The sequence below is a fragment of the Prosopis cineraria genome, unplaced genomic scaffold, assembly GCF_029017545.1.
Source record: "Prosopis cineraria cultivar Desert tree isolate PC_DT_omini unplaced genomic scaffold, ASM2901754v1 PC5, whole genome shotgun sequence".
Lineage (NCBI taxonomy): Eukaryota > Viridiplantae > Streptophyta > Magnoliopsida > Fabales > Fabaceae > Prosopis > Prosopis cineraria.
This window is the reverse complement of record NW_026555336.1, coordinates 39226352-39239279: the sequence shown is the minus strand read 5'-3', so window position 1 is coordinate 39239279 and position 12928 is coordinate 39226352. Positions and strand designations below refer to the sequence as shown.

The 12928-nt window shown below is 32.4% G+C and overlaps 2 protein-coding genes and 1 long non-coding RNA gene across 11 annotated transcripts; 1 reads left to right on the top strand and 2 right to left on the bottom strand.

Annotated features, from left to right (window-relative positions):
• Positions 1–401: 401 nt before the first annotated feature.
• Positions 402–6382, bottom strand: LOC129311164 (uncharacterized). 6 transcript variants are annotated; one of them, XR_008593242.1, is made up of 9 exons: positions 6195–6380; positions 5999–6103; positions 5847–5933; positions 5222–5272; positions 4903–4996; positions 4738–4822; positions 4546–4652; positions 4370–4465; positions 2390–4057 (listed from the first exon to the last, which is right to left on the bottom strand). XR_008593242.1 is itself a non-coding variant. In XM_054953228.1 (8 exons), exons 1-8 carry the CDS (start codon positions 6303–6305, stop codon positions 1276–1278), a joined length of 660 nt encoding a protein of 219 aa, XP_054809203.1. In that variant the 5' UTR covers positions 6306–6380; the 3' UTR covers positions 403–1275. The 6 variants fall into 6 exon arrangements, 3 of the variants coding, with proteins under 3 accessions (XP_054809203.1, XP_054809202.1, XP_054809204.1); XR_008593244.1 differs by lacking the exons at positions 2390–4057; positions 4370–4465 and adding an exon at positions 402–1295 and having other exon boundaries at positions 4546–4663; positions 6195–6379; XM_054953228.1 differs by lacking the exons at positions 2390–4057; positions 4370–4465 and adding an exon at positions 403–1295.
• On the top strand, positions 1639–3287 carry LOC129311163 (peroxidase 64-like). Of its 2 annotated transcripts, none has more exons than XM_054953226.1 (4): positions 1639–1958; positions 2073–2261; positions 2390–2519; positions 2695–3287. In XM_054953226.1, exons 1-4 carry the CDS (start codon positions 1755–1757, stop codon positions 3087–3089), a joined length of 918 nt encoding a protein of 305 aa, XP_054809201.1. In that variant the 5' UTR covers positions 1639–1754; the 3' UTR covers positions 3090–3287. The 2 variants fall into 2 exon arrangements, with proteins under 2 accessions (XP_054809201.1, XP_054809200.1); XM_054953225.1 differs by having other exon boundaries at positions 1652–1958; positions 2390–2552.
• A 2461-nt stretch (positions 6383–8843) lies between the features above and the next one.
• LOC129311806 (uncharacterized) lies at positions 8844–11290 on the bottom strand. 3 transcript variants are annotated; one of them, XR_008593399.1, is made up of 3 exons: positions 11158–11290; positions 9064–11010; positions 8844–8993 (listed from the first exon to the last, which is right to left on the bottom strand). It is a non-coding gene; the product is annotated as an uncharacterized LOC129311806 (long non-coding RNA). The 3 variants fall into 3 exon arrangements; XR_008593398.1 differs by having other exon boundaries at positions 11110–11288; XR_008593397.1 differs by having other exon boundaries at positions 9064–11290.
• Between the last annotated feature and the right edge of the window lie 1638 nt (positions 11291–12928).

Here is a 12928-nt window from a genome sequence, read left to right as displayed (position 1 = left end):
ATTGAAAGACTCCAATTAAACTTAGAGTATTTAAATTAGAATACAGATTTTATTTTATTTTATTCTGAAGGTTTTAAAATCTTTTTTATTTCAACAAACATAAAATGAAAAATAAAGATAATTTTCTAATTAAAATTGGTAGGCTTTAAATTTGGATACCACTCGTCTTTAAAATCAACATCGAATTCAAATCTAGCTCATCAAGAGGTTAGGAGTGACATAGGCAAGGCAACACGTCATTTATCACAGTGTGCGCAAGGTTTGTTTTATAAATAAAAAATAAAAATAATATAGAATAAAATAATTCTACATATAAAAAATATCTATCATGTGAGTTGAGAAAGTAATAAAAACTTTGATATTTGATTATCTCAATTTTTGTACATCCTTCTCTAGTACAGGATAACGGATTATGTACTTCTGGATCCTTATTGGACAACTATTTCTCACTGAAACACACAGGAAGCTTCATTTGGGACCTTGATTATCAATTGGGAAAGGAATATAACAATTAATAATAATAGCAAAGACCTCAATTGACTAAGTCATAACAAAGTTGAAGACTTGCGATTTAAGTTTCATGTTCAGGCAACAAAAATAACAACTTGGATAGCTCAACCTCAACCACCAAAGGCATTCCTATCTAACAAAAATCCAACACACAAAGTCTAAAGGCTGATTCGGTTGGTTCTGATCAGTGACCTTCCAGCTCATTCAAATAAAACACATGGATATTAGGCTCAAATCCCCATTTGCACACAACTCCAAAATGCAGTACCATCCCAGAAAGATCGTACTAGCCTCTAACATTTCATCGCTTCTCAAATCAGGACAATTTCATAAAGTAATATAATATTCACTATTATGCTGCAACAGGCGTGATACTATAAGCTTACCAGTCATCATCATTATCCAGTCCGTCAGATTAAAAGTGTAAGCTGCATAATTATCTCTCAAAAAGAAAAGAACATCAATCATAATGACAACTATAATAAGCCAATTCCTGTGCCGCTCATTTACTAACCATTCGGGGGCTGTGCGCTTTTTATATCAAATCTCAATGATTTAGATTTAATATTTCAAAAAAAGAAATGATTCAAATGTCAAAACTCAGTAAAATTTCACCCAACAAAAATAAAAATAAAAATTGAGCAGTTTAAAATTCCTCTAAATACTTATGAAGTTGAGGAGCATGAGAGCAGCAGAGAATCCAAATCAGGCAAGAATCCTGTTTCTCGACCCATCATTCCTATACTTTTATCTAGTATTCGGTCTCTACGTTGTCTGGATTAAATCTGAAAGATTTAAACGTGATATTTAGAAAAGATAATGATCGAGATGTCAAATCTGAACTGTTAAAGTTGAGTGACAGAGAGCATGTAGAAAAGTGATGAGTAGAGAATCCAAATTACTAGAGTAACCATAAGACGCCACAAAATTTCAGAGTTTTTTTGGGCTTCTACAAGTACCCTCACTTTCCTTTGAGTGTGTATCTAACATCGCAGGTACCAAGACACTACAAACCACCGGAGGTTTTAATCTTCAGTCTACAATGTATTAAAAAGGGTTGTCTTTTGATAATGATGATGCTTAAACGTTACTACATATGCAGGCTTGCTTAATTAAATGATTATTGATTGGGGCCACATATCCCCCGTCCATAACTAATCTAGTTTTCTCTCTATAAATACACACTTCATCAATCTGCATTCTCCACAGCCAAAAGCTGAAGATTATCAAGTCTTCTCGTTAAAATGGCTATCATAATTGCAGTCATGAGCTCAATTATTATGTTCTCAGTTGTTCCTATAGGTAATTCACTTAGCTTGAACTACTATGAGAAGACATGCCCTGATCTGGAGTTCATTGCTGCTAGGGTCGTGAGGGAAGCAACTTCTAAGGACAAAACTGTTCCCGCAGCACTTCTTCGAATGCACTTCCATGATTGTTTCATTAGGGTAATGACATTAAGAATCCCTCCCCATTTTCTGCCCTCCCACTCTGTTCGTTCCTTTTACTCATATACATCTTCATTAACTGACTGAAACTAATTTTCCCCCCTAATTCCAAAGGGATGTGATGCCTCAGTGCTGCTAAACTCAAAAGGAAACAACAAAGCAGAAAAGGATGGACCACCAAACATTTCATTGCATGCATTCTACGTCATTGATAATGTGAAGAGCGAAGTAGAAAAGTCATGCCCTGGTGTGGTCTCATGTGCTGACATCCTAGCACTAGCAGCAAGGGATGCAGTTTTTCTTGTAAGAAAACGAAGTTTTAGTATAGATTTGAAAAGCTATTTTGTACTTGGCACTGATATGTTTGGTTAGTTTCAGTGAACTTGCAGCTATGGACTCTCTGATGCATATCTTATTGTAACTTTTTACAGTCTGGAGGTCCAGGTTGGGATGTGCCTAAAGGAAGAAAGGATGGCAGAACATCTATGGCCAGTGAAACCAGACAATTACCAGCACCAACCTTCAACATATCACAGTTGCAGCATAGCTTCTCTCAAAGAGGTCTGTCAACCGAGGATCTGGTCACCTTGTCAGGCAAGCAACGCTAAAGATCCAAATTGCCAATACTTCTTCATCTAAGCATATCCTATTCCAGTATATATCTTTTTTCTTTGAATAATATTCCAGTATACATCTGAAAAGTGTTTCGAGTAATATATATTTTGACTCAATGTAGGAGGACATACTTTAGGTTTCTCTCATTGCTCATCCTTCCAGAACAGAATTCAAAATTTCAATGCTACACACGATGTGGATCCTTCATTAAATCCATCCTTCGCTGCAAAATTGAAGTCAATTTGTCCTCTGAAAAATCAAGCAAAGAATACTGGCACCACCATAGACCCTTCTTCAACTACTTTTGATAACATATATTTCAAGGCAATCCTCCAAGGGAAGAGTTTATTTTCTTCTGACCAAGCTCTGCTTGATACCCCAAAGACCAAGGACTTGGTGTCTGAGTTTGCTACCTCACGAGAGGCCTTCTTCAAAGCTTTTGCCAATTCAATGATCAAAATGAGTAGCATCAATGGTGGGCAAGAGATTAGGAAGGACTGCAGGGTTGTCAACTAGGATGTCTATCTTAACGCTCAGTCCAATTCAGGGTAAGCTACGAATTTGAAAATAATGAGGTATGAAAGCTGTAGATCATACCTGATGTCAAGAAATTGCTTATCTGATGATACTGATAAAGGATTTTTATCTGATTGTAATGAAGCTCAAGATCTTTAAGAGTTAATCTATGAATTGAAGGTAAAATATGCCTGGCCACTGGAAGTGCTAACTAAGATACATACTCTTCTTATCCGTGCCATGAGTTTCTTCGCAAAATTATGAGCTCAAGATTTCTGGTAACACATCCTTGTAACTACCAGAGAAGATATGATTTGCATCTTAATCCAAGAGAACAAAATTCTAATGATCTCATTACCATCTGAGAGAACAAAGGACATTATTAAATTAAAGAACCTCTTCAATGTTGTCATATGCATAACATTTTATAACCTCGACTGAATTAAACTACTCCAACTAAGGAAACATGGCTTGAAAGTGAACAATACGATTCAGAAACCTAAAGATGTGGTGGGTGTTCAAGCATCCATGCTCTTTTCTCCTTTTTTCATAACCACCACCATCCCTCCTCCTAAGAAAAACTATTTTTGAGCAGACAACTTTAAATCATTCTTTTTTGCAATAAAAATGGTTTTGTCCTCTGTGATATTTCAGCCTGATTTCCTTATAAACACTTCCACTCCAACTAAGGAAACATGGCTTGAAAGTGAACAATACGATCCAGAAACCTAAAGATGTGGTGGGTGTTCAAGCATCCATGCTTTTTTCTCCTTTTTTCATAACCACCACCATCCCTCCTCCTAAGAAAAACTGAGGGAGAAGTGTTTATAAGGAAATCAGGCTGAAATATCACAGAGGACAAAACCATTTTTATTGCAAAAAAGAATGATTTAAAGTTGTCTGCTCAAAAATAGTTAGAAGATTCTGAACCAATTGACAGTAGCACAGGTACAAATTTGTTGACATCTCTGCAAATTTTGCAAAATTGATTGCCTCATAACTCTAAAGAGTGGATCAAACAAGCCAAAATTGTACATTAGAAGCTAAAAAATAGAAATAACGGCAACAGCAATGGCAACGGCAATGCCAAAGAATTCCACATCATATAGAATCTTTGCTCTCTCCACAAAGAAACTACTTCAATACTCAGTCCAATTTAACGTCAAGCAACGAAATCTAGAAGGAAGTCCACTACTTCCAAGATAAGGTAGAGAAGGACTCTATCTGATTAACCATTTTAGAATAAATTGTGATTAGTGAATAAGTAAACATCAACTTACGTGGTTAACTGCACCACTCGATATTATAGATATGAAGCTTTAAAGCAGCACACACCAGTATAACAACAGTAATGCCATTGTGTCACCAAATAAATTCTGAATGTCACTTGTAAATTATTAGCCACCTCAAGCTTTATGTTTTCACATAAGAGTAATTTCTGCCAATTGAATGTTACCGCTTAGCATAGATGCCTTGCAGGGTGGTAGGAAAGAAAACCCATCAAGAAGCTTGACACACTTCAGGCCCCATTTTACCATTAAAAACTCAATAAGGTGATGCCCACTGCACATGATCTGATGGACAATTTAGAATACAGGAGAAAGCCAATGCATCTCAAGCACAAAGCATAGAACAGATTAAAGTATACCTCCGATTATGATATGATGTTATAAAAACTGAGCCAGGAGATTTTTGAAGCAGGAATGTCACGGTAGCAAAGAGGTCATCAAAGGCTGAACAATACGAAAAGAATCAATATTCCAGATCAAATTATATAGGGAAGTTAATAAACAAAAGAATGAAGATTTTTCACCATTTGAGTCATACAAAACATCAGCCCCAAGAATAAATTTGGGCTGTAAACGGAATATGAATGAATCCCACACTCCCCATGTCAATCCCAGAACCTACAAAGTAAAAGGAAGTCCTTTAAGGAAACTAAGAAAGAATGGCAAAATAAAATTTTTGAATCTTGGATGAGGTATATCAGATGTACAAGGCAATGGCAATTGGGCTTGGAGATACCCCCTATTAGAGAAGTCACCCGAGAAACAGAGAGGGTGAAATCATGTTTATGCACACAATCTGTAAAACAAGGAATAGTTGAGACAGGAACTGAGGTGGTGGCTTACATTGCACTTAAGATTATTCAAGGCACAAACTTTACGCATGTTGTCAAGTACCTGCAGCTCCAATACAATTAACAGTCAGCTCACAGATATAGAAGTTCCAGCCATGGTAGATAACAGTCTAACAAGGTGGAGTAAGAACGATGCTTCTTTTTATCATGTAATATTTCTTTCTTTCAGGCTGTCTCCAGAGGCCAGATCAGCCCATCAAATAAATTCACATTTCCAGAAGAGAATAGTTTAAAACCCGTGTTACTATCAGCAATATTTTTAGCTTCATGTGCGAAAGGAATAAAGGCTCTCAATTGGCTACAATGTTTTAGTCCAGATACTTAGCAAGAACTTAGCGAGTCATCAATACTGAACCCAAGACAGCTCTTCTAGCCTACAGAACAATGCCAAAAAAAAAAAATTAAGTGCAGATTTCACGGTATCAATTTGTACGTCCAACTCCAATAGAAACAAAAGTAAGACAAAAAAGGAGTATTTAAAACATTTCACTGTAACAATCAAAATTATGCAAGCAATGACATCCAAGATCTCAAACTGCAAGTGCAAAAGTCATTTTATTACCATGCTTAAGTATGATTGATAGACTTTAAAAGAAGATTAAAACAATAAGCAATACCTCTAATCTACTGGAGTCATCTGTAAGGGTGACATCAGCTCCCACTTTAGCAGTAACCAAGCCAGGCAAGGAAGTTCCAGCGCCAAGCTGCGTGAAAACAATCAAATGAATAACAGAGCGACTATAGGTCAATGCTTGAATTAAAATCATACCTCAACAACAGTAGTTCCAGCAAACCGTTGCCTTTGTTGCCAAACATACTCGGCTAAGACTATACTGCAAGGCCAGACGAAAAGGCCATAGTCTTCCTTCATATTCTGCGTTAAGTCGCCAACAACATGGACATAACACTGATATGGTTACGTTTCCAATTACGAAGAGAATCGAGTATCCGGGAAAAAAGGGGACCTCAATGACGGAGATGCACAATTCAGGCTTTTCAGGGTCGTCGCCGAAATTGTGCCAAGAAATGGTCGTCATGTTGGGAAGCGCTGCATCATCCGAGTCATGGCCTTCCATATCTCAAGTTTTCGAAATGTCGCAGTGTTCCCCTGCTTCACCTACTCCAATTCAGCGACTTTGGAGGAAAATAGATTTTATTGAAAACTAGTATTGCACGGGCGGGATGTCATCCAATCTAATTAGATTAATTCACGTGTGTTTTAAAAATTATTTTCTTATAAAATAAACTATATTTTAAAGCATCATTGTTGTTATATATTATATATTTCAAATCAACATTAATGTGTTATTTAATTTTTTTACTAAGTATAGTCTTTAGCTAAATTGCATTAATTTGCAACCAGTTGAACCAATAATAACTGTAAATGATATAATCATAATTAATTTTTATAAATAAATACAAATCATAAGCAAAAGTTTAAGAAAATAACCATTGCAAGGTATAACACGAAAAAGAATTGCAGTCCATTTTCATTAATGTTATGAAATATCTAATTAAATATAATATTAATTATTCTTGAAGACGTTACATTATTTTTGTTGTTGATCAATATTTTTAAATTTTTTAAGTCTTTTAGGTGTAAATTTATTTTTATCTGACCAAACAAATTACATGTATGGAGGAACTTATAATGATTGATGTCTTATTTTATTAGTAAAGTATTAAGTAAGTTATTCAATGTTTTTGGACTATGACTATAGTGAAATGTTAGAAGCATATAAACACAAATAAAAAAATTGACATTATTTTGTAATTTAATGTTCTAAAAATATAACTTCCTCCCCATGCCAAAAATGAAATTCATGCTTAGTAAATAAAAACACTTATACTTTAAAAACAAAAGGCAGTTTCAACAACAAAAAATTTGTGAATTCAAAGCACTCATTGATTTCCCTTTCATATTATAATTTTTAGTTAATAATTAATCATGTTCTATAAAATTGTGATTGTTTATTGCTAAAACTATTATGAGTTAAGTAACTAAAAATACGTTTACTGGATATTCTTTTGTCATAAAAATTAGTATCGTAAATTTTAAAGATGATAATAGTAAAAGAAAATTGGGGGAAAACAGCATTAACAAATTAAGTTGCTATAATAAAATAAAGAATGTAAAAGTTATTAAATAAGTCCGTGCATTATGCAAGATTCATTCTTAGATTTGTATAATATTTTTATGTCTTCCATATTTTATACAATTCAATTAGTAACCTTACGTGGTCATACGAATAAAGGTAATTTAAAGTGATATACAAAACTAACACATCAAATAGTATATAAAGACTTATCCTCTAACCTCATCAAAGTACATTTTCGGGAAAAAAAAAAACGCAAATGCAGTCCCATACACTTATGACAAGAAAAAAAAATTCTATTTATTATAATTAGACTACTTTTGTGTGTGTGTGTGTGTGTGTATATATGAATATGTATGTATTTATTGCTTCACTTGAAAAAAAAAATTCCAGACAACTAACAGCTCTCATCTTGTTATCTAATTAACTCACTATTCCCCATTTAATTCAATCATTGATGCAAGATGGGGGAGGGGGAAACAAGAGGAAAAAAGAATAGAGGAAGAAAGTAGAGACAAAAAAGGAGAAAAAGTAAATCAATATCAATTTTTATTCTTTTTTAAAAAAAGTATATAACAAATACATTAAGATGTTATTTATAAGCCATAATTTAACCCTAGAAATAAAAGTGTTAAAAGCATAATATTTTATAAATCCTAATAATTAAATGCTTAATGAACAAATAGGACCTTAAATTATTGCTCGAAAATTACTCTAGACCATAAACTCTTAAAATGTGCAACATCATTCTTAAACTTTTAAATTCATAATAAAATAAACCCTAATCATTAATTTTTATAACATTATTACTGTTCACATGTACTGTTCACGATTTATTTTCTTACAAATTTAAGCTTGACTGTTACAGTATTTGCGTGAATAGTAACATCATTAAAAAAACTATCAGTCAGGTTTATTTTGTTATGAATTTAAAAATTTAAGATTTATTTTATATATTTTAAGAATTCAAGGTCTAGAGTAATTTTCAAGCACGAATTCAGTCTTATTTACTCATTAACCCATAATTAAATAATACAAATATTCTAAAATAATTTAAAAGATAGCCTAGTAATATAAAAGAATACATTTATTCAAATCAAATCCTAAAACCATTCTAATAAAATAAAAATATGAAATTAATTAATTCCATATCCCATCAATCATCCAACATAAACCATACAACAATAACAATGGAGTAATTCAATTATTAATCAAAAAATAATAAAGTATTTCATCATAAATTATGCATGTAATTTACAATAGATGGGTTTTAAATAGCATAAATCAAATCAAATATACTATATTGACCATTTAAAAAATAAAAAAATAAGGAAAATCATTAAAAAAATAAACCAAATCAAATATAATATTTGAAGTTTCTATAAAGCACTTTCTACAAGATATGACATAGATAACGCTTTTAAATGCTTAAATCTTCTTTAAGCACTCCATGCACATTTTCAATAGATTTTCTAAAAATCACACAAAAATTATTTATAACTTCAAAAACAAAAAAACTCAATTGCAAGTGATTTTCTATATTTGAACTATATAATCAACAAAATTCCAGTATCTTCGTAAATGAAAGTCACTAAATCTAGGAAGGAAAAAATGTATGCTATTGAGTTTTCTTGCTCCTTGCTTGTTTGCCTACTCTTTCCACCAAACCTGCAAATGGAGGAAAGATGATCCAATGGATGGCATGTTAGACTTATCAATATGTTGCAACTATACATACCATGCTTAATGACAGCAAGGAATCCATCCTCTGAGCAGATCATGGCAGATAAGATCCAGGTTGATCCATGGATGGCATGTTAGACTTAGTGTTATGATCATACTAAACCTCCCAAGCCTCACTTTCAAATGGTAAGTGGACTTCGTTGTTTCACTCCCGTCCTTGCCCTTGAAAGAATAATAGGCTGCTGCTGCCACTTGAGACACCAGGCAAAAAGAGTACTTAAGGAACCAGTTGCCTGGTAAAAAAACTACAATTCCAGAAATGTTAGAACTTGGTGGTAAGGACCAAAAGAAAAGCAATGGCCTTTTTCAAACAGTAGTTAAAACTTCATATAACATCTAACGTTTAACTTTATTAAAGAAAGTTTTGAGCTTGCTGTGAAGTCATAGCAATAGTTATTGTAATAGTTCACAAAAAGTCTCACAAAGCAATAGTTAGATTACAGTAGAGATGGAAGCATATCGTAACTGTCATGGCATAATATCATACTTGTAATTGAAAACTTACAAGATTATTACACCTTTAAAAGAAATGATTATTTGTAGAATAATATGCATTTAAACACTAAATAATGAAAATAAACATTAGTGGCTCACATTGATCAAAATAGAAGTCTTAACACGATAAGAAATAAGGGGAAGTGGGATAACCATCTTACTAGACAAGTGTGCTTTCATGATGGATGAATGTCAACAGAGTGTACAATCCCAGCAGTCATTTTTTGATCCTTGCAACATTACCGTCTAGTGAAAATCTTTGCGAATGTCAGCTTACAATGGTATAGTTTTGCCAGATATAATACGATTATATTTGTAATAATGGTATATCATACCAAAACGAATTTGACAGATTCCAAACTTGAAGATACTTTCAGGTACATTACACCACAATGATTAAGCCTCAAACTGGCTACTACTGTACAGCCTTACCAAACGCATCATCATTGTACCATAGCAGCAAGCTTTATTAGCACATCTCTAGATGATATTTAAGGGCAAAAGCAATTTACAAAATAGCGGTAATGTAAATTAATATAACGGGAAAGAGGCTCATCATAGCTATAATTCCTTACCTATATGTCCTCCCTTTTTTCACAGTACACATACAACTATAGGACTACTTAATGATTCAACATGCATTAAAAATGTTCAAAAAGAAAACGAATTGTTGGGACAATCATATGACCCTCAATAGAAAATGCCAGAATGAAGATTGAATCCATGTCCACTGATGGTGGCAAACCAGGCCCCTACTATCAATACCATAAATAATTCTTCATATATTCCAGACTTCTCTGACTTTATTTTATAAATAGTTTTAATTTTTTTAATGAAAAGGGAAAATTCATTCAAAAGGAAACGAAATACAGAGTACAAAACATCTCTCCGATTTTAACACAGTGCAGTTCGAATAAGGATCACGGAGGCAACCATCCGTCCCACATCTAATTGCATCACCTACGCATTCCTCACCAAAATATGAGCAGCAGCAACAATATAATGAAAGGACAATACACAGAGAACTCGCAAATTGTACATTACCTCATTGTCGACATCACAAAACTGTGTTCACTTGACACTAATCACTGGAAGCCATGTCGGAACCCATAAATGGAAGTGGAGATCCTAGGCGCAGCGACAATGTTAACGGGTTCAGCCACTTGATTCAACAGGGTCATGGAAGGTTGAATATAGATCTGTCGCAGAGTGAAGGGTGAGTAGCTACGGAGGCTTCTCCATCATCGTGGGTTCGGATGGTAAGGTGGTGAAGGTCTTGGATTAAAATGTGGATTCCAATCTTGCCCTTGGTTTATGAAGCTTCCGCCATCGTGTTGAGTGGATGGAAGTGCCCGTTGACAGTCATGAACGGTTGACTCCCACCAGAAAAGGACGATTGAAGGATCATCTTCCGCATCCCCACCTATGGACGGACATGTAGGGGTGCCTAGTGCAAATGCATGAAACATAGAGGATATTAGAGAAGCGAAGGTTGAGTAGCAGACAAAATTCAAAGCAACTAAGGGAAGTAAGTGAACATATGAACTTGCTAATGGAGATTGGAGAGGCCAAGAGAAGTTGAATAGGAAAATACGTAGGTAGCGTTTGGTTAGAGGGGAGGGAAAATTTGGAGGGATTCAGATCTCCCTCCCCTCCTCTCTAACTAAACAAAGCCTTAAGGACAGAGGCTATGGAATTGTTCTGATTAAAGAGTAAAGAGTGAATGAATGAAATAGGCAGGCGATCGAAGAGGAAAATTTGAATTAAAAAAGAATCCTTATAGAACATGCTATCAGGAAAACATAAAAAAATAACAGGAAACGCAACCCAATATGAAAGGTGAACTATTCATGTTCTTTTTCATCTGAGTATTTGATGATTAAAAAAGTAAAAACAAAAAAAGCTTACGTGGTTGCCACTATTCATCTACGGTTCACAGGAGGATCACAAATTTATATAGATATCTGATACTTTAAAAAATAAATTCCAATTTTTTAAAAAATTTTATTACATATTGATATTGTCCCCGACTTGGATGCTAGACTTGGCACAACATTGTAATATAATCAAGGTTAAGGAAATAAGAAAATTGGATTGAAGTTGTTAGTTTAACCAACCCAAAAAAAAAAAAAACTGAAAAATCGATGACTTAGGGGCCTGTTTTTTTTTATTTTTAAAAACTATTTTTTGATTTGAAAAATAAAAAAATTAAAAACTTATTTAAATATGTATTTTTGATTTAATTGTGTTTAAAGCTATTATTATTATTATTATTAAAAAAATAGAAAATATTTCAAGTTATTTTAATTTGTTTTTCGTGTTTTTAAAAACATTGCTTTGTGATTATTAAAAATTATAATTATCTTGATCAATTTTTATCATAAATAATCATCATTCACTATTTATAACTATCACTATCAATTTATTTTTAATTATAAAATTATTTTTAAAATTAACATAACCAAACTAATTTCATTTTGTTTTTTTTTGAAAATCAATGTTTAAAATTGTATTGCAAAATATTTTTTTATAATAAAAATAGAAACCAAAGATGCTCTTAATACAGTTTTTAAAAGCCGGTTTGATTTTTGTTTCCAAATTTTTTTAAAAAATATTTTGTAGTATAGTTTTGAAAATTGTTTTTCAAAACAAAATAAAAATGAAAATTCATTTAGTTATATTAATTTAAAAATATTTTCAAAATTAAAAAATAGACTAATGATGATAGTTATAGGTGGTTAATGATAATAGCTTATAATAAAAATTAGTCAAAGTAATTGTAATTTTAAAAAATCAAATATAATGTATTTTGAAAATAAGAAAAATAAAATAAAAACTAGGAGTGTTTAACTTATATTAATCCCGATTGGCTCGATTCTGTCCCGATCATATCAGAAAGGGTTTTGTCTCTACTAAAAAGCAATCAGGATAGGACTTTAAAAGACAAAATAAAAAAGGAGTTTGAGATGGGACGAGACACTAGATTGTCTTTGGGACGTCTTGTTAGTTTCGTATATTATATATATTATTTTTTATTTTAAAAATATATATTAAATATATTAATATAATTTATACTTATTTTAATTATATCAATTATAATTTTAATAAGTGCAATTCTTATTTAAAATTAAGTTTTTTATATTGATAATTTTAATGACACAAAACAAGCAGTACATGGTAATATATTTTTTTATAACATATTAAATATATTAATATAATTTATTCTTATATCTATCTATTAAATAACTTTTGTTTATACTATATTTCTTACTTTATTTTTAAAAGAGTAATTACATAGCATATTTCAACTAAAAAAGAAAAACAATAACTTGATGTTGCATCTAGTTTGTTTGTTGTTATCACTC